This window comes from Gorilla gorilla, chromosome 19 (assembly GCF_029281585.2).
Source record: "Gorilla gorilla gorilla isolate KB3781 chromosome 19, NHGRI_mGorGor1-v2.1_pri, whole genome shotgun sequence".
NCBI lineage: Eukaryota > Metazoa > Chordata > Mammalia > Primates > Hominidae > Gorilla > Gorilla gorilla.
Genome location: NC_073243.2, coordinates 105,448,546 through 105,467,791, shown reverse-complemented (window position 1 = coordinate 105,467,791; position 19,246 = coordinate 105,448,546). Strand labels below are relative to the sequence as shown.

The 19,246-nt window shown below is 51.7% G+C and overlaps 1 protein-coding gene and 1 long non-coding RNA gene across 6 annotated transcripts in view; one reads left to right on the top strand and one right to left on the bottom strand.

Annotated features, from left to right (window-relative positions):
- Positions 1 to 319: 319 nt before the first annotated feature.
- On the bottom strand, positions 320 to 12,900 carry LOC129527851 (uncharacterized). Of its 4 annotated transcripts, none has more exons than XR_010131845.1 (5): positions 9,836 to 12,900; positions 4,326 to 5,878; positions 2,186 to 2,337; positions 1,840 to 1,968; positions 320 to 1,086 (listed from the first exon to the last, which is right to left on the bottom strand). It is a non-coding gene; the product is annotated as an uncharacterized lncRNA (long non-coding RNA). The 4 variants fall into 4 exon arrangements; XR_010131846.1 differs by having other exon boundaries at positions 2,186 to 2,363; positions 4,374 to 5,878; XR_008672951.2 differs by having other exon boundaries at positions 2,186 to 2,363; positions 9,851 to 12,900.
- A 33-nt stretch (positions 12,901 to 12,933) lies between these two features.
- TENT4A (terminal nucleotidyltransferase 4A) overlaps positions 12,934 to 19,246 on the top strand; it is a 43,726-nt gene continuing 37,413 nt past the window's right edge. For both annotated transcript variants that reach the window (XM_019013563.4, XM_004059055.5), the window contains exon 1: positions 12,934 to 14,297. In XM_019013563.4, the coding sequence (XP_018869108.2) occupies positions 13,582 to 14,297 (716 nt within the window). In that variant the 5' untranslated portion in view covers positions 12,934 to 13,581. The remainder of the gene's footprint in view (positions 14,298 to 19,246) is intronic.

Sequence of the window (19,246 nt, the reverse complement as noted above, 5' to 3'; positions counted from 1 at the left end):
AATAATGTCTCTCTCAGTTTAGTTTGAGACTTTTGTGGAGAGTTTCTGCCCTGTGATGCTGGGGATGCCTGTTGCAATGCCTGTTGCATTGCCTCTCCTGGGAAGCACAAAGGAGTGGAGAGGCAGGGGGGTGAATTCACACCACGCCAGCATGTGTTCACTGGGCGCTTCCTGTCTGCAGGCCATGGAGCTGGGTCCAGTGAAGGGCTCAGATTCCGGGGGGGGGGGGGTGGCAAGGCTCCTGCTGGGACAAAGCCTATAGTCCACCGGGGATGCTGAGCAAAAGGGTGAAAATTAAAAAGTGGAAGAGCTAACGTAATTCAAGGCAATAAGAAAAGCCCTATTATTCATTTTCACAATCACCACAGTAATTTTCACAATTGTTACAAATTTCTCTCTCCTAATTTCATTACTTTAAGGTTGATGCGGCCAGGAAAGCTTTACAGAGGTTTTGGTTGGACCTGGGTCTGAAAGGCTGGCACTGCGCCGGGAGAGGCAAAGGTGATGTTAGGGGAGTGCCCAGGAAACACTGCACCCTGGGGCACAGGTCAAACACAAGGCAGCCCGAGGCTTGCGCAGGGCCTATGGGCAAACCAGCTCTGGTAGGTTCCAGGCTTCAGCAAGTGAGTGAGTGGCTAAAAGTCAGGCTGGTCTGGAGATGAGGGTCTAGGATTAGGGAGAGTCAGCGGCTTTGTTTTTATTCAGTCAACAACTATGCATTGGACACAGCTGTCTGCCAGGCCCTCTGCTGAGCTTTTCCATACAAGAGTGGACAGAGTTGGCATCGTTGCTGTCCCCAGGTACAGGCAGCTAACACAAGGACATAAGTGAGTAAACCTGCAATGAACTGACCATGTGTCAAAGGACCAGAGACACAAGAGAGGGCCTCCCCGAGGACAGCTGAGCCAGATTCCAGGGTTGACAGAAAGTTGGGGGCGGGGGCTTGAGCGGCTCACGGACAGCTTTCCCAGACAGAGAGGGCAGTGCTCAGGCTCTGCAGCGTGGAAGCAGGCTGCAGCCGAGGGTCTGAAGGGGTTCGGGGTGGCCGGGGTAAGAGTGCCAGCAAGGTGGTGACAACACTAGAACCTAGAGAAGGAGTAGAGAGTGGAATCATGACAAATGGACCCAGTGGAGGTGTTCAGGCAGGGGCTGGGCCACTGACGGTAAGGTAGAGGCTGTGGAAAATGCCTCTGAATGAGAAACTGTGCAATGCACATGACAATTTGTGTCAATGGTGCATCTTTTCCGCTGTTTCCAGTCTCTAGAAACTCTTTTATTACAGAGCAATTGAGAAGAACACAAAGGCAGCCTCCTTCCGAGGTGACTCACATTCTACCCACTGCTCACTCTGTCAGTAACACTGACATTTTTTTACACAAAATATTGAACACTTGCCCTGAAAATCTCGCCTTTGTGCCTGCTTTCAGGTACAGGAATAACGCTGGGGCCGTGAGGGAGTCTGACCGTCAGTCTTGATTCTCAGCCCGTGACAGGAAGCACCACGGGGCTGGGTTCCTGCCATCCATTGCTGGCCATGCACCCTGCGCCCACCACACGAGAAGAACCACAGGTAGAGTCATTGAATAACTGAATATTCAACGCACAAGGAGATGTGCGTTTAAGAACCAAGAGGGAGCTGGCCACAAAGACAGGGCAAAATTTTTGACAGTGTTGAAATGTTTTCTTCCTCTTGTTTCTGGACATCTTGAAGTCAGAATATCCAATGCTCTTTAAGCATTTTTATGATAAAAAGCAATCACCTTATTAGTGGCTGTGTTTAAAGCTAGCCAGACTGAGGCGGTAAACAGCACTCCATGTATTCGTGTAGGGGCTACGAACCTGAGCACCAACTGGGACCTCCATGCGTGGACTGGGCCATAGTGAGAGAGAGGCATGGGGCATAGTGCATGGGAGAGGTGTCCTTGGTCCAAAGGATGAGTGAGATGGTATTAGAACCTCCCATTCCTGCTGCATCAAGACATCAAAAAAAGAAGAAAAATAGAGCCTCCTATTTATTCTCAAGTGTTCTGTCTGTCCTCTTAGTCAGAGGCTCACACATCCCACCCTCACCACGTGGCTTGCAGGGCTCCCTGGCATTGCGTTGGCCAATGGTATGGAATTTGGCATGACATTGCTATACCCAGCAGAATCTTGCGGGCAAATATGTAGTTTCGCCATGTCTCACCTTCCTTCGCCATTGACTGAGATGGGTTGCTACTCCAGCCTGGGTGCCCAAACACAGAAGACAAGATGTGGGGTACTGCCTGGGAGGAGAGCCACCACCAATGTGTGCCATGTGGTTCCTATGAGCCGCTGAGGTCCTGGGGATGTCTGTTACTGCAGCATACATGAACAAGAGCTAACTAATAAAGAGATTAACATTTAAACATTAAAAATACATACAGTGGGCCAAACAAAGCACACCCTGGGCCAGCATGCTCTTTGACACATGATGACTACTTCCCAGCTTCCAGAGAGGCGCATGGGATCTTCTGCAATGCTAGGCAGCCTGCCCCTTTCCTTTCCTTTTGCCTTTCCTTTTTCCTTTCCTTTCCTTCCCCTCCTCCTCCCTCCCTCTCTCCTTCCCCTCCTCCTCCCTCCCTCTCTCCTTCCCCTCTCACTCCCCTTCCCCTTCCCCCCCCCCTCTTTTTCCAGACAGGGCCTTATTCTGTTGCCCAGGCTGGAGTGCAGTGGCGCCATCATAACTCACCGCAGCCTTGACCTCCTGGGCCCAAATGATTCTCCCACTGCAGCCTCCTGAGCCTGGGAGCATAGGCGTGCACCATCACACCTGACAATTTTTTTTTTCTTTTTTTAATAGAGATGGGGTCTTCCTATGTTGTCCAGGCTGGTCTCCAACTCCCGGGAAACATAGGAAGACCCCATCTCTATTAAAAAAAAAAAAAGAAAGAAAGAAAGAAAAAAGAGGCCGGGCGCAGTGGCTGACGCCTGTAATCCCAGCACTTTGGGAGGCTGAGGTGGGCAGATCACCTGAGGTCAGGAGTTTTGAGACCAGCCCGGCCAGCATGGTGAAACCCCGTCTCTACTAAAAATACAAAAAAAAATTAGTCAGGAGTGGTGGTATGCACCTGTAATCCCAGCTACTCAGGAGGCCGAGGCAGGAAAATCACTTGAACCCGGGAGGCGGGGTTGCAGTGAGCCGAGATTGCGCCACTGCACTCCAGCCTGGGTGACAGAGTGCGACTCTGTCTCAAAACAAACAAACAAAACAAAAAAAGAAAAAAGTGACCCCCCATCTCAGCCTCTGTGCCTGGCCTAAGACAGGTTGCCAAGATCACTACCAGTATGCGCTGTCCTTTCTCAAGGTGTCTTCAGGGAGAAGTAAGTACACTGTGGACAGCCCCCTGGCAGTAACACATCTCCTGCAAGCCTCTTTGTGTAGGAGGATTTGTTCTCCTGGCCCCTCCTTCCAATACCAACATCTTGAACTACAATTGTAAACCAGAGTCCGGACCCAGGGTTGAGGTCCTCAAATACTCTCATGGAAGAGACCACGTTCTCCCAGCTGCATGGAGGCATTTCACAGCTAAAACCACTCTTCCAACTCAAGGAAGTAAATGAATAGACAACAGCTGTGAATAATGTCTTCTGTGTTTTTCCCTAAACATCGGTTTTGTGGTCATGTCTTCGCTGGTGTTGAAACACTTTTTCACAACCAATGATTATGTATGTGATTAAAACCTCGGAAATGGATTGCCTCGGTCATTCACTCATTTTCAAGGATGCCACCACCATGTTTACAATGTGGCTGTCCCATGCTTCTCCCGACCCTTGCCCCTGGCCTTTGTGCTTCTGTGCCCTTTGTGATTTTAGCCATCATCCGTGTAATGGCTAAAATTCAGAAGGAAAGTAAAATTACAAGCAGCATTTTTCTCAACAAACAGCCCACTGGTGACCTCGTGAGGGCACCAGCCATCGCCTATGCCTGTCCTTCTGGTGGCACAGAATTCACTGGAAAGGTCTCAGCCAGCCAGGCTCTGTGTCCAGCCTCTGTCTGTGTCTCTAGGGGGGGCCTGCACCTCCCGGGCTGCCTGGCAGGGCCTGTGAGGCCTCACTGTCATGAGAAAAGAATCCACAGGTCTGTAAACTTGCTATTTTTAGGCCTCAGTAGACTTGCGCCAGTTTCCTGAGTGTAGTAATTACCCAGATATTTTATTGAATAGGGCCTTGAAAACTTACAACACACACCTCAAACCTACTCAGAAATTTAAAGAGGTTTAAAATGCCATGCAGCGAATTCTCAAAGACAAATGACAAGCCCACGTCTCCATCCACCTCCCCCCACACCCTCAGGCTGCTCTTACCCTGCTTCTCTGTGCTTTCCACACCCGTCCCCGCCCGGGTGAGCTCACCCCATGCAGCTCTGCTACACGCCAGCCAGGCAGGGCTTGCTCCGTGACGGCCCTTTCCAGACTGGCTTGTCTTCTAAATGCAAGCCTCTGTGTCCAGCTGTCTCCTGGGGATATAAGAGGGACATCTCCAACCTAGCATTTCCTAAAGAGGGATGCTTCCTGCTCCATCCAGTGTCCCCCATCTCAGGAAATAAGACTTTCATCCATGGCTGAGGCCACCGACCCGAACGGATGCTTTGTTCACTCTTTGCCTCCCTCCCCACTCGCTCCCCATGGCTGGCTCTACTTCAAAATCCATGCTGTATCCAAATCTACGCTGCTCCCCATTCAACCCCCACCTCCAGAATCTCCTGCGGGACTGCCATAGCCTCCTAACTGAGCCCCTGTCCCAGTGGGTCCCCTGCCCAGTACTGTTCCACACGGCATGTAATCTTCTAGAGTATGTCAATCTGACCTTGATTGCCTGACTCACCAATCTCCAAGTCTTCACCTTCTTACCATGGGGGAAGGAAAGCCTGGCCTGCGAAGAAGGCGCACAAGTCTGTGGGTGGTTTCCTTTCCGAGGCCCACGAGGCTGCACTTCCCTCTGGTTGTTAAGTGTGATGTATAGAAGATAATGACTCAAGTGCCTGGATTAGCAATTATGGGGACTAGCAATGCCCCCAGCCTACCCTCAAAGTCCAGGCTTGAACAATAGAACAAAACAGACACCCAGAGGGTTTGGCAGGGAATAGAGAATGATTAGGGAAATAGAAAAATTAATTAGTTCATTACAGCTGGGAACAGGAGAGCCATTCTCTTCCATTAATGGGGAAGTTGGAGCCCGAACCAAGAGCAGAAAGCATGGAGCAGAAGCCATGGACTGATTCTTCCTTCAGTTAGAGGAAGCAACAGGAGAAGCAGAAGACTGAAAGAAAACTCCAGCTTCTTCAAGAACCACGGAGAAGGAACAGTGGATGGGTAGGATGCACAGAATAGGTACACCGCGCTGGTCCCTCTTGTAAGCACTTCATGGACACGCCTACTTTTCATCTTCACGTAATCCCAAGCATGAGTTACAACAATTTTCCCCATTCTGAGGCCAGTAAGTTTAATCAGTTTGCCTGAGGCCACATAGCTAGGAAATGGCAGAATGACGGCAAAGTCAGGCAAATTCGTTCCACAGTCCCTGTTCTTAACAAAAACAGAAATCTAAATTTGAGAATGGGCTGTATGCCCTGTTGAAAGACTCTTAAAACAGAGAGAAAATCCAGCAAACTTACCCTGAGATGGATGGTCTGGGTTTCTTCCCATTTCCTAGAACTGCTTACCCGTGTGGAGCCATGCTTACTAACCCGCTGCCCTTGATGCCAGTGAGGCTTGGTGCTGGGCTGCCAATGACCTCAGTTATGGGGCACGGCAAACTTGGTGACTTTAGCTGCAAGCAGTGTCTGGGGCGGCGGTGTCTGCAGTCTGGTGTGCTGTAATGTAAACACCCAGGAAGGCTTCTGGTTGTTGCCTTAGGCCTAAGGCAGGGAGCCAGGAGAAATAGAGAAGGGAAGGGGTCTTCATTAGATGAGAAAGGAATATTGAAAAGTGAGGATTTTTCTGTTTCACTTTCATTTTATTTGACCTTTTACATTGTAAATTATATTCATTTAAAAAATAAAGAAAAAGAAACATTTCTCCAATAAATGGAATGCAGGACACATGTTAAAACAGGCAGCGAATGTTAAGCTACACAGCGATTTTAAAATGAATGCACCATCTTACTTGCTCAGGCAGTGGCCCCTGCGGTCACGATCTAAGGCAACCTGTTCCGACCTCCCTGGTGGAAACCTGGAAGCTCTCTGAACTTTCCTCTCTCCGTCTTCCACGTTGAATCAATTACAGAGCCCCCAAAGATTTTACCTCCTAAACATGTTGTGGCAAAGTTAGTGTGCTGTGTTTGCCAGACCCAGTTCCTTTTTGTTCTGGGCTCTCAGCTGGACTATATATTCCAGCCTCCCTCAAGTTAGATGGGGCCACATGTCTGAGTTCTGGCCACCAAAATATGCATGTGAGTGATGTGCTGGCCACCCACCAGACCTGGACCCTAAACCTCCTGCAGGATGCTCCATCCTATTTCTTCCCCTCACCCCTTTGCTGGCCCTCTGCAGAGAACTAGCTGAAAACTCCAGGGCCCAAGGGAATGGCAGAACTTCTGCCTGAAAGAGCCAGGATTCCTGAATGACTGTGTGGAGCAGAGTTCTTCCCCATACCCCAGGCCCCATGCAGGCCCACAGTGGACTGGGAAGTGAATAAGAAATAAACTCTTAACATGTGATGCCACTCTGATTTGAGATCGCTTCTTATAGCAACTACAATAACTGACCCTAATTTATTTTCTCCTAAATAATCCTTTGTATACCTAATACTGTGCCCATTACTGATTTTCTATTTCTCTCAAAAGGCCATCCCCCCAACCTTTACCTCCATCTTCAATCTTGGCCTCTCATAATTCCATCTGTTAAGACAAAGTGAACTTTTCTTAAAACGCATGTTAGACCATACCCCTCTTCGGGGTACATCTTTTAATGGTACCCCCAAAAGTGCTGACCATGGCACACCCTTCCTGTGCCTGGCTTTGGCCAACAGCCTCACGTTGGATTTCTGCTGCCATGCTTGGCCCCTGGCCACTGAGAGCCCTGGGGAATTTCTGTCCTCAGGGCTGTGTCTCCAGACATTTCTCATCCTGGAATGTCCTTCCTCTGTTAGGCTAATACTCTGCATCTTCTAGGATCAGTCCAGCAACACCTCTGGGTTCCCTTGCCCTGTCTCTCACTAGTACCCTGCACATGTGTGTACATCACACACATCTCCGTTTATTGAGCTGAGAGCTTCTTTGGGCCCTCACTCAGAGACAGAATTTGTCACCTGTATGTGCTTGACGCCGGGGCCCAGCAACTACCCCTAGTCGTGACAATCCAAAGCGTCTCCAGACGTGGCCACATGTGCCCTGGGAGACAGTCAGCTCTGGTTGACAATCCTGCTCTAGAGTGGTTGGAAAGAAGAGGCATTTCTTGTGGGTTGTATTCTCTTGGTGGGGCTACTCTATTCAAGGTCAAAAACTAGATTTCATCAGAACATTCAAGCCTCTGTAGCAGGCCAAAAAGTGTCCTCCCAATATTCACGTTCACCCAGAATCTCAGAACAAGACCTTGTTTGGAAATAGGGTCTTTGCAGGCTCTCAGAAACAGACTCGTATGGACTGAATTCAGAAGAGATTGCAGGTGGCAGACACTGGCAGGACATGAGACCCACTTCCTGCTTCTTTACTAACAGACCCAGTTTTTTTCAACATGGTCATAAGTCCAGCACAAACAATGGCTCACGATTGGTTTAGGTCATTCATGATCATTCTGTGTCTCATCCTGTGTCTTAATTTCTCAGACTCTCTTGCAGTTGGGGTGGCCTTATAACCAGCTCTAATCAACAAGATTTGAGGACAAATCTAACGTGAGGTTTCTTTGAAAAAGTTTGCTTTTCTGATACAAAGGGTCACAGACAGCAGACACTGTCCTTCTTCCCCCACCTCCTTCCTGTGGACATGAGGGATGGACCCAGAGCAGCCTTTAGGTAAAGGCCAGGGGAATGTCAGACAGGTCAGCTCGGACATCCTGGGGCACTGGGCCACCATGCCAATGGCCCTTTCTTGCTGGATTTCTTATAATGGGAGCAAAATAACTTTCTTGTTTTATTTAAGCCTCTGTAGTAGGTTGCAAAGTGGTCTTCCCAAAATTCTGGGTGAATTTTGGGAGGAGACTATGAACCTCCTAGTGTCCACCCAGAATGTCAGAACAAGACCTTATTTGGAAATAGGGTCTTTGGAGGTATAATCAGTTAAGAATCTTCAGATGAAATCATCCTGGATTTAGAGTGGGCCCCAAATCCAATGACTGATGTCCTTACAAGAAGAGAAGGCATAGAGAGATACACAGGGGAGGATGTCATGTGATAACAGAAGTAGAGGTTAGCATAATTCATCCCCCATTCTCCCCCTTCCAGTGCCCCACACCCCTTGCAATATGATGCAGCTCCTTCCATCAAGAGGTGGAGGCTTCTTTCCCACTCCTTGACTTGTCAAGGCCTTGCCACTTGCTTTGTCTCACAGAATGGTAAGGAAGTGATGGCATGCCGGTTCTGAACCTTGTGCATGTCTGCTTGCACTCCTGAAACGCTGTTCAGCCACCTGAGAACAAGCCTGAGTCAGCCTGTTGGATAACAAGAGACTGATGGTCCTTGTCAACTCTGTCAACTCCAGTGCCCCAGCTGCCAGCCAGGCTACTCTAGCCAGCCAGCCTTCAGCTGATTGGCCAGCTGAGTGGAGCAAGATCAGCTGTGTTTGACCCAGAGCAGCAAAACCACCTAGTTGATTTGCAGACTTGTGAGCAATACCAAACACTTACTTTAAGCCACTAAGCTTGGGGTGGCTTCTTACCCAGCAGTAGCTAATACCTACACACTTTCAGTTATTTGGCACCTGTGAGCAATTGAATTTGGGAACCCTGTTTTAGGTAGAGGTTTTCAGAGTTCACTGTGTTTTAGAATTACTCAGAAAATTTACTTAAAATAGAGATTCCTGGGCTTGCTCCTAGAGAGTTTCAGTAAATTGGGTGAGCTCTAGGTATCTGCATTCTGACCAGCATTGCTAATTCTGGCATGGGTAGTCCATGGAATACACTTTGTAAACCATTTTTTTCATGGGAACAAATCACTAAAATCATGGTGTAATCTCTAATATTATTCCTCCTCCAATATCCAAAGAGAGAGAGGAGAGGGTTTCGGCCCAAAACGGGAATGGGCTGCACTTATCTGTAGAAATTGATAAAGAGAAAGATCTCCCTTGCCCAGCGTCTCAAAAACTGCATTTTACATTCAGTATTGTTTCTTGATTGCATTAAGAAATACACTGCAGCCGGGCACGGTGGCTCATGCCTGTAATCCCAGCACTTTGGGAGGCTGAGGTGGGTGGATTACTGGAGGTCAGGGGTTCAAGGCTAGCCTGGCCAACACAGTGAAACCACATCTCTACTAAAAATACAAACATTAGCCGGATGCGGTGGCACACACCTGTAACCCCAGCTACTCAGGAGGCTGAGGCATGAGAATCACTTAAACTCTGGAGGCGGAAGTTGCAGTGAGCCAGGATTGCGTTACTGCACTCTAGCCTGGGTGACAGAGTGAGACTCTCTTCTCTCTTTCTCTCTCTAAACATATATATATACACACATATGTATATGTGTATATATGTATATGTGTATATATACATATATATACTGCTTTTAATTTACATAAAAATATTTATGATCATATATAAATAACAAAACCTTGGTTTTAATTACAAAATGTTGTTTGGTGGCTGGTGGATCAAATTAACGAGGATTAGCTAGAGGCAAACTGCAAAGACAGAGTATGAGGCAATCAAGAAAAACTTAAAATACCTAAACAATGACAACCTGTGTAACAGATCCTGGAAGCTGGACAAGGGCAACTGCCCGTGTCCATTCCTGCTGGGCCAATCAATCAGCTGCCAGTCATTCTGCCAATGTTCACCAAGGACTGATGTGTCAGACAATCCTTGAGCTGGTGCACAGCAGGGACAGGCCATTCCTATCCTCTCTTCACGGAGCGTGCATTCTAATGGGGTGGGGGACACAAATGATAAATGAGATAAAATATACATGACGTGGTATAGTGTCCCCCAAAAAGATATGTTCAAGTCCCAACCCTGGGTGCCTGCGAATATGACCTTATTTGGAAACTCTTTGCAGATGTAATCAGGAGGAAGACACTAGGGTGGCCCTAATCCAATGCCACTGGTGTCTTTCTGAGAAGAGACATGGACACAGGGAAAATGCCATGCGATGATGAGGACAGAGAGTGGAGCGATGCATCCACAAATCAAGGACACAGGGAAACATCATGCGATGACGTGTCAGAGAGTGGGGTGATGCACCAACAAGCCAAGGAATGCCACAGTTTGCCAGCAACACCAGAAGCTGAGAGGAGAGCATGGGGCAGACTCCCTTACAGCCTTCAGAGGATACACGACCTTGCTGACAACTTGATTTTGGACGTTCAGCCTCTAGGACTGTGAGAGCATGCGTTTGTTGTTTTAAGCCACCCAGTTTGTGACATTTTGTTACTCAGCTCCAGGAAACTAAGGGAGAAAAAGCAAACGGGGAAGGGAAACGGGATGCTGAGGGTTATGTTTGCAGTTTAGACTAAAGAGCCACTTGGACGTCCTCACTAAGATGGGGAGGAGGGAACGCATGTCAGGCAGATGGAACAGCAAGTGCAAAGGCCCTGAGGCAGGAGTGTGCCAGCTGTGCTTTTGGCTGGTATTGTTTGGGTTAGGGAAAGCGCTGGGAGGTGAGGGCAGGGGAAGAGGGGAAGGACCAGGGGATAAGGGACTTGCAGGTCATAGCAAGGTTGTTCCATTTTGCTGAATGAGAAAGCCACTGGAGGGTTTTGAGCAGAAGAGTGGCATGGACTGAATTTTTTGAAATGTCAACTTTAAATTCTGGGATACACGTGCAAGACGTGCAGGTTTGTTACATAGGTAAATGTGTGCCATGGTGGTTTGCTGCACTTGTGAACCCATCACCTAGGCATTAAGCCCTGCATGCATTAGCTATTTATCCTGATGCTCTCCCTTCCCCTAACCCCCAACAGGTCCCGGTGTGTGTTGTTCCCCTCCCTGTGTTGATGCGTTCTCATTGTTCAGCTCCCACTTATTACTGAGAACATGCGGTGTTTGGTTTTCTGTTCCTGTGTTAGTTTGCTGAGGATAGTGGCTTCCACCTCCATTCATGTCCCCATAAAGGACATGATCTCATTCCTTTTTACGGCTGCATAGTATTCTAAGACTGGCATGAGATGATTTTTAATAGTAACATCTTTTTTCTTTTTTAAAAAGGATCACACGAGCAGCTGTGCAGAATGTGGGAAACCAGCTAGAAGGCACTGCTTTAAAATGGACGGGTGGCGGGAAGGAGAGTAAAGAGGGGTGGAGGGAGGAGGAGGGGTAGCAGTTGGGTTCTGGATGTTTCGGGCAGTGGAGCCAAGAGGATGTGTTCATTGTGGACAGAGAGAGGAGCCAGGCATGACCAAGGATTTTGGACTGAGCCATTGGAAGCAAATAGCTCCAGAATAACGGCTGTTTGACTTGTGTGTGATTTTCTGTAGTTTACTGAATGCACGTTCTAATCCTTGGTCATGATTTCCACGTGTACAATATGAAGGTATTTGAAAACGTCTGAAACATTCATTTTTATTACTAAACACCACCACTTGCCCCAAAGCCTTTGTATGCAACACACGGACCTTTCCTGTTGGAGCGATGTTTGGAGGGTCAAGTGCTTAGTAATGTCTACTCATCTGCGCTGGAGACGAGGGGTTAGCATTTACAACACTCCTGTACGAAGGCCAGGTCCCGTCCTACTTAAAAGGCTTGGAGCCCGGGCGCCACTGGGCTAAGGCAGCTTCAGGGCCCTAGACCGGGAGTGCATTTGCGGGGACTCCGCCTGAAGACAGGGCGGCAGCCGCGGGGCCTCATGTCGCCCAGGCTCGCGGGGCACCGCGATGATCAACGACACTGGCGTTTGCTTTGGACCTCACAGGATGTGTGGTTGGCGCTGTATTCCAAACAGTGCCACTGTCAACCCGGCTTCCATCGCGCTCGGGACACCGGGATGGCAAAAGGCAGGCTGTGGATGGCGGGCGGTTTCCCACTGACTCCTGCCCGCTCGGTGCAGCTGGAAAAACCGAAGCCGGGGGCCGGACGCGCCGCCCACCAGCCGTTCCTCGGCTAGCACTGCCCATTTTGCCCAGGGAATTAACTTGGAAGTTTTCACTTCACTTTTCGCATAGAAAATCATTTTAAAAAGCAAACCAAACGCCTGTAAGCAGACCCGCTAGGGAGCAGGACTCCGCCGCGCGTCCTTCCCGGCTCCGGAGCGGCGGAGCCAGCCACCCGGCACGGCACGCTGGCCGCTCACCCCGCGAGGTGCAGGGAGCACGTGGGCCGACGCGCGGACCCCAGAGAGCGCAGCGTGACCTGCTGCACGGACCCTCGCATGAGAGACCTGGGGCGGGATCTGCGACCGGGGCCCGCCCTTACGTCAGGAGGGAGGGCCGGCCGGCGGGGGAAGCGCCTGCGGTGGCGTCCGCTGCCCCCGCCCGGCTGCTCGGAAACTTCCACCGGCGGCGGTGACGGCCACGCTGCCCTGCGCACGCGCAGCGCGGCTCAGGCGGCAGCCCGGCGACACCGGCCCTAGCGCGCATGTCCGCACGCCCGGGTCTGCGCGCCGCGGCGGGCCGAGGGCGGCGTGCGGGCCTTCCAGCGGCTGCCTATTCCACCCAACGCCGGCCTAGTCTGGAAGGGCTCAACGCCGCCACCTCTTCCTCCAGCCCCTCCCAGTCGCGTAGCTTCTGACGCTGTCCTCACCCCGCCCGCGGCCGACGGGGCCCCAACGCGCAGGCGCGGTAACCACGGCGGCGGTGTCTAGTAAGGATTTGAAATCGGTCGCGCGTGCGCACCGGCGACACGGCCCGGCGACCGAGGCCGCGCTTCCTCCTGCCGCCCCCGTCCCCGCCCCCTCCCCCGCCCCTCATTGGAGCGGACGCGGCGGCGGCCCCCTCCTTCCCCCGCGCTGTCGTCGCCGAGAGTGTCTTTTCACCGCCGCCGCCGCCGCCGCCGCAGGAGCGCCGAGCCAGCGGCGCGAGCGTGACTGAGGGCTAGGCGCACGGGCGGCGGCGCCTCCCGCGGGTCCTTCAGCCGCTCGGCGCCTGGGCCCGCCCCCTCGGCCCTGCCGCCCGCCCCTCTCCGATGGCCTCTCCCCGCGGCCCGAGTGGAACGCCGCCGCCGCCGCGGCCCCCGCGCCCGCCCCGCGCCGCGTGAAGCGGGAGCCCGGAGACCGCAGCCGCCCGCTGGGACGCGCCAAGCGCCGGAGCCGCCCACCGCGGCCTGCCCGGGCCCATCACCGCCGCCGCCGCCCCACGCCGGAGCCCGACGGGAGCGCGGCTCGAGCAGGAGGCCGGGGCTCGGCCCGCCCGCCGCCGCCGCCACCGGCCCAGGCCCGTCCGTCCGTCCGTCCGTGCGCGCGCGGCCGGGCCTCGGGGCGCGGCGGGGGCGGGGCCGCGTCGGGGCGGGCGGGCGCGCGGGCCCCGCGGGGGCGGCGCGTGGATGGATCCGCGCGTGGCCTGGATCCAGCCCGAGCAGAAGGGGCCGGCCAATGCCCTGTGGATGCAGATCTGGGAGACCTCGCAGGGCGTGGGCCGCGGCGGCTCGGGCTTCGCGTCCTATTTCTGCCTCAACTCGCCGGCGCTGGACACGGCGGCCGCGGCGGGGGCGGCCGGGCGGGGCGGTGGCGGCCTGGGCCCCGCGCTGCCCGCCGCGTCGCCCCCGCCGCCCGGCCCCGCCGCGCCCGCCGCGCTACCCCCCGCGCTGCTGACGGCGCTGGGGCCCGCGGCCGAGGGCGCGCGGCGCTTGCACAAGTCGCCGTCGCTGTCGTCCTCGTCGTCGTCCTCCTCGTCCAACGCGGAGTCGGGCACCGAGAGCCCCGGCTGCTCGTCGTCGTCCTCCAGCAGCGCCTCGCTGGGCCGGCCGGGCGGCGGCCGCGGCGGCGCCTTCTTCACCTTCGCCGACGGCGCGCCCAGCGCCCCCGGCACAGCCAACGGGCACCCCGGGCCACGCGGCCCCGCGCTCGCCGGCTCCCCGTCGCAGCACCAGTTCCACCCGGGTCGCCGGAAACGCGAGAACAAGGCCAGCACCTACGGCCTCAACTACCTGCTGTCCGGCAGCCGCGCGGCCGCTCTCAGCGGAGGGGGCGGCCCCGGGGCCCAGGCGCCGCGGCCCGGCACCCCGTGGAAGAGCCGCGCGTACAGCCCGGGCATCCAGGGGTGAGTGCGCGGGGAGGCCGCGAGGGCGGGGGCGGGGACCATGGTCCTGGCCGGCGCCCGCGGTGCAGACACCCGTCCCAGGCGCCCGGGCTTTTGGAGGATGGATGTTGAAGGTGAAGGCCAAGGCCCGACTCTGCACTGAAAGTTTTTGTTTTTAAATATCAAACTCATTTATAGTGGAGTGACTTGCCCAGATCCTACAAGTAACAGTCCAAGAAAGGGGCTGCTGGGTAGGACCTGCAGGTATTTGTCTTTTTTACTCTTGAGATTGGAACGGGAAATCGACTCTCTACCCCTCCACCCCGCCTCCGGGCAAGTGAGGAACCCCTTGTCAAAGTGGGGCGTAGATAAGTGTGGAGTTTCACGTAAGTTAAGTTGCAGAATAGTTTAGCATTGCCAGGAACTCAAATCACGTCGAAGGTAAATATTAACCTTTTTAATTTCATTTTTTTAAAAAATTTAACTGTCAACTTAGAGGTGATTCATTTTTTGGGGGGTGTTGTGTCCTTTAATTTTGTGCTGCAATTAACATAAGCATCGCCTGTGGTTTATAAACATTGGGTTAATTCAAAGAAAAAAACAGATTTGTCATATATGTCTATTCTTTGGAAGGTGCCATTTTTATTTTAAATATTTCTACATCCGCCTAGAGGGAATTAGAGGCTCTACTTAAATTTAGTGAACTTACAGACGGCCAGGAATGAAACGAAAGGTGGTGTGTGTGTCGGGGTTGGAATTGTCCCAGGTGAGGCTGTTCAGGGGTGATGCTGTTGACGCAGCCCCTTTGCCATTTTGGGCTTTTCTGAGCGTCTGGAAGCAATTTATGTGTAGGTTGTATGTCAGTATTGTAAGACTTAAATGATAATTTTTCCTTGCACAATTTTTCCCCCAATTTAAAAAACAATTAAGGATTTGCCGGGGTATGAGGGTTGTTGCATGTAGTAGAGTCCTACAAATAACCACAATTGCTAGGTGTTGGGAGTTCTTATAGTAAACTTTTTCTTGTAACTCTGTTTCTCATTTGAAGTATGTTGGGAAACACGAGTTGATACTTCTTTAAAGCGTGTGATACACTGTAACAGCTGCATGTTTTGTAACTTATTTCACCTGGCTTGGGCTACAAGCGATACCTTCTAAATTTCCCGAAGTGTAAACATGCAGTGCAGACGCTGGCGGGAGCGCAGACTCCTCTCCTCTCCCTCCAGTTCTCACCTGTAGAACTTTCTGAGAGCAGGTGGTTGGGAGCAGTTTCTTCTTGATGAATAGCAATATATACCTAAGGGCTCGCTTGGGGAGGACCTTTAGGTTTCCAGCCTGTTATGTAACTGGAATGGACTCTGTTTCTCTTAGCACTAGAAAAAACAGGAAGACACGTGGTCTCTGCCAGTCTTGGGTTGTACCTCTGCTCTTAGAAAGTGGTAGCGCATCAGGTCCCATGCACCTCACTTGGGCTCCCCGAGCTGTTTCCTCCAGGTAACTAGTTAGGCTCAGTAGGTAGTGTTGCTTCTGTTAGTGAATGAGCCCACTAGGATCAGGTGCTGTGCTAGGATCTGGGGATCTGGGGCAGGGACGGCATGGGAGACACAGTCTCATGATCTTGACCCACCCTGAAACCTGCCTGCAAGTGCCCCCTGCCTAGAGCACAAGAGTACCCTGCTCAGTTGTGCAGGTCCCCTCTCACGCTCTTAGTCACCCACGTCCAGTCTCTCATCACATGCTGTTCGTTTGGCCCTTTTAATCTCCCCACACCTCATCCTCCCTCATGCAGGCTCTTGTTACTTCTGTGGAGATTGCTCAAGCAGCCGGAGGTGCCTTTGATGCACTCTGGTCCTGCTTGAGTCCTTTCCCTTCACAGCTAATGGGGCAATCTTCTCTGCCAGCAGGTCTGGTCAGATTCCCCTTCACCCTGTGATGTCACCTCCCCCATCTCCAATCCCCCACATTAAAGACTAAAGCCTAAAACTCAGCAACACCTCCAGGGCTCTGCTGCTCAGATGCCCCTGGGTCCTGGCTCCTGGCCCCACCCCTTGCCAACCTGTTAGAACCTAGCTGTAAGGCAGTATGGTGTAGGGCATGAGAGGGCTCTGAAGCCTGCCAGGAGGTCTGGTTTGATACTGCAGTCATGCTTTTGGAACTTTCCTTTTCCCCTTTGCTGGAGACCTCTCCTTGCCTGTCTCTGGGTGGTGTGTACCATGCCTCCAGTATGGCCTTGGGTGCATCCGCTTCCTGCCGTCTCTGCCCAAAGGGGCCTGTGAGGACCACCTGCTCTGTGCCCAGAAGGGCACGGTGACCTCTGCTTGGGCTGCTATTCCAGCTACTCTTTCAGAAGCAAACCTAAGCTGTGGTAGAGTTGGGCCTGTGGCTAGAGGAGGTAAGGTCCCCCCGGTGATCATTTCCACATGGCCCGTTGGTCCTATATGAACTAACCTTTTTGTATCAAGAAATAGTTCTGTCTAGAACTTGCTTCTGGCCATCAGCTTACCCAGAGTGTTGAGAAAGGCCACCAAAAAGTCTTTCGGTTGTGGCTTAGCTAAGGAAATAACTGAGTTTTAAAGGCTCACCTGGGCTGGCCAATAGTAAAGGACCTTGTTGCTGAGAAGCTGCTTGGGGTTGTGATATAGTCCCAGGACATGCACTTCTGAAAATGCAGTGTGTATTCCTCATGGGAGGATGAGCCTGCTGTGGAGCATTGGCTGAACCCAGTTGGGTCTTTGCCTGGTAGCCCATGTGGCAACCCTCACTATTTGTCCTTTTCTGGGGAGGAGTTTTCTGCCCTTGGACACTTTGCCTGGTGGCTTGGCCTTGTGAGACTGCCAGTCTGCCTTCTGCCTCAAGTAGGATGAAGAAAAAGCAGGTGAAAAAGGACAGGGATTGGTGCAAGAACCTTCAGAGGAGAGGAGGTGAAATGCTCCTTTTGGCTCTGGTTCTTATTCCATTGTTTGATTGAAATCTCAAGCCTTTGTTTTGGGAGTGGTGTGCTTAGCGTGAGCTGTGCTATCTACCTGGGCTTCTGACCTAGAGATGTTGGGCAGGTGTTTGGACAGGCCCTGGGCCCTTTGCATCCCAGCCTCTGGCTGCTGTCACTTGCAAGTGCTCTCATCCCCTGACCCAGCAGGGCTTTGGGCTGTTGTTACTTTGTCATGGTCGTTCTAGCAGCTTTGGAAACCTCTTCAGGTTAAGAGTCTTGCATAAGTGAGAGTGGGAGCATGGCCCTCAGATATTTGGCCACATCCTTACTGGTGTGTTACAGAGACCCAGGAAGAATGTAGTTGAACGAGGACACGTGCAGGTGTCCCGGGCCCTGAACAGCTTCCATTCAGAGTTTGGCCTTTCGAAGGCTGTGCCATCTCAGGTGTGCCTGCAGTGTGCAGCAGGTGTATGCAGCTTCCTCTTTGCAGGTTTCTTGGTATTTAATCTCATCTTTTAATATATTCTATTAACTCAAAGGAAATTCTGTTCTTAGTTTGAAGTCTGAGAGAGACCGACGACTGTCGGCATAGGACATGGTCAGCCATGCCCCACAAGGCGTCTGGTGAGAGTCGTTTCCAACTTGGTGCATGTTTTTCTCAATTCTTTCTTGCGAAGGAGTCACAGCTTGGAGGCGCAACCAGGATCCCCCCTCTCCCTCTAGCCTGACCTCACTGACATAAAGTAGAGCAAGTGTGACCTGTCCGGAACATCCTTGTGATGCTCAGCAGGGCCTGCTGCAGAGCACGGGAGGCATCACTCTAGGGGTCTTTCCCTCCCGTACTTTCCTGTGAGTGTCCAGGATGCATGAGAGAGGTTGTTGGGAGACCTGCCTTAAAGGGTGGCGGTGGCACGTGTGGACCTTGCTTTCTGAGTTTCACTCTCTGAGTCCCAGAGGTATAAGCTTGTGAAGAGAAGCGTGTATGTATGATCACACTAAGCAGATACTTGCTCCTGCACTGCTGGAGGAGGAAGAGGAGTTAATTTCATCAATTAACTCTTCCAACACTCCTTCCATTTAGTAATAGCATCACTTGTTCCCGTCTTTTGTTCCATGGCCAAGCTCCACAAGGTGAAATTAAAAATCGAGTGCAAGACACTGGCTGTGATGGAGTTGAGGAAAGTTTTGCTGGAGACCTGCTTGCACCATATGTCTGGTCACTGATAGACGAGGACTGGCCAGGTCAGGACTGCTGACACTTGGAGAAGGGGCTGCCCAGGAGGGCATGACAGACTCTGGAAATGGAGGGTCGGAGTATTAAACTGGCTGGGAATGAGAGGCCTCCAATCTTTTCGCAGACAAAATAATAATAATAATAATAAAGGCTTAATGCTCGTGCTGTGGAAGTCAGAATGGAGCAAAGTGGGTTCTGTCTGTCTTGCTGCTGTGAGCGTGTGATGGAACAACAGTGTCGTTTGCTTTTTCTCAGAAATATTTAATGCATGTTTGTGACATAATTTTTCAAAGTAATTTTAAGTAAATATTTTAAAGTAAAAAGTTCTAATAAGATTTGTGTCTCAAGGTAAAGTCTCAAACGTTCTTTGGTCACTATTTAATATGAGATTTTGTCCTCATTTTAAATGGATTCATGTAAGCGTCCTGTGGAAGAAGAGTCAATAGTTATCCTTGGAAAATAAGAACTTTTTATGCCTCAGTTAGGTCATATGGTTTAGGATCTGATTTTGTAGTTGTGGAGTAAAGGTTAAGAAAAAAAAAACCAGCAAACCTTGATATTCAAATTCAGAAACTTGATTTTTGAGGATGCAACCAGAATTTGGACTAAAGGTACAGAGAGGTGGCAGAGTCAGACCACCCAGACTTGCAGAAGATTGAAGAAGCCGCAGTGCTGCCATGAAGAGGCCCTTTCTAGGAGGTGTGGCTGGCTTGTCAGTGCTTCCTCTTCTCTGCAGTGAATTGGATGGCAAGCCTCGCCCTCTTTGAAAGCTGCCACTCTGAACCTGCCTTGAGAAGCACCTCAGGG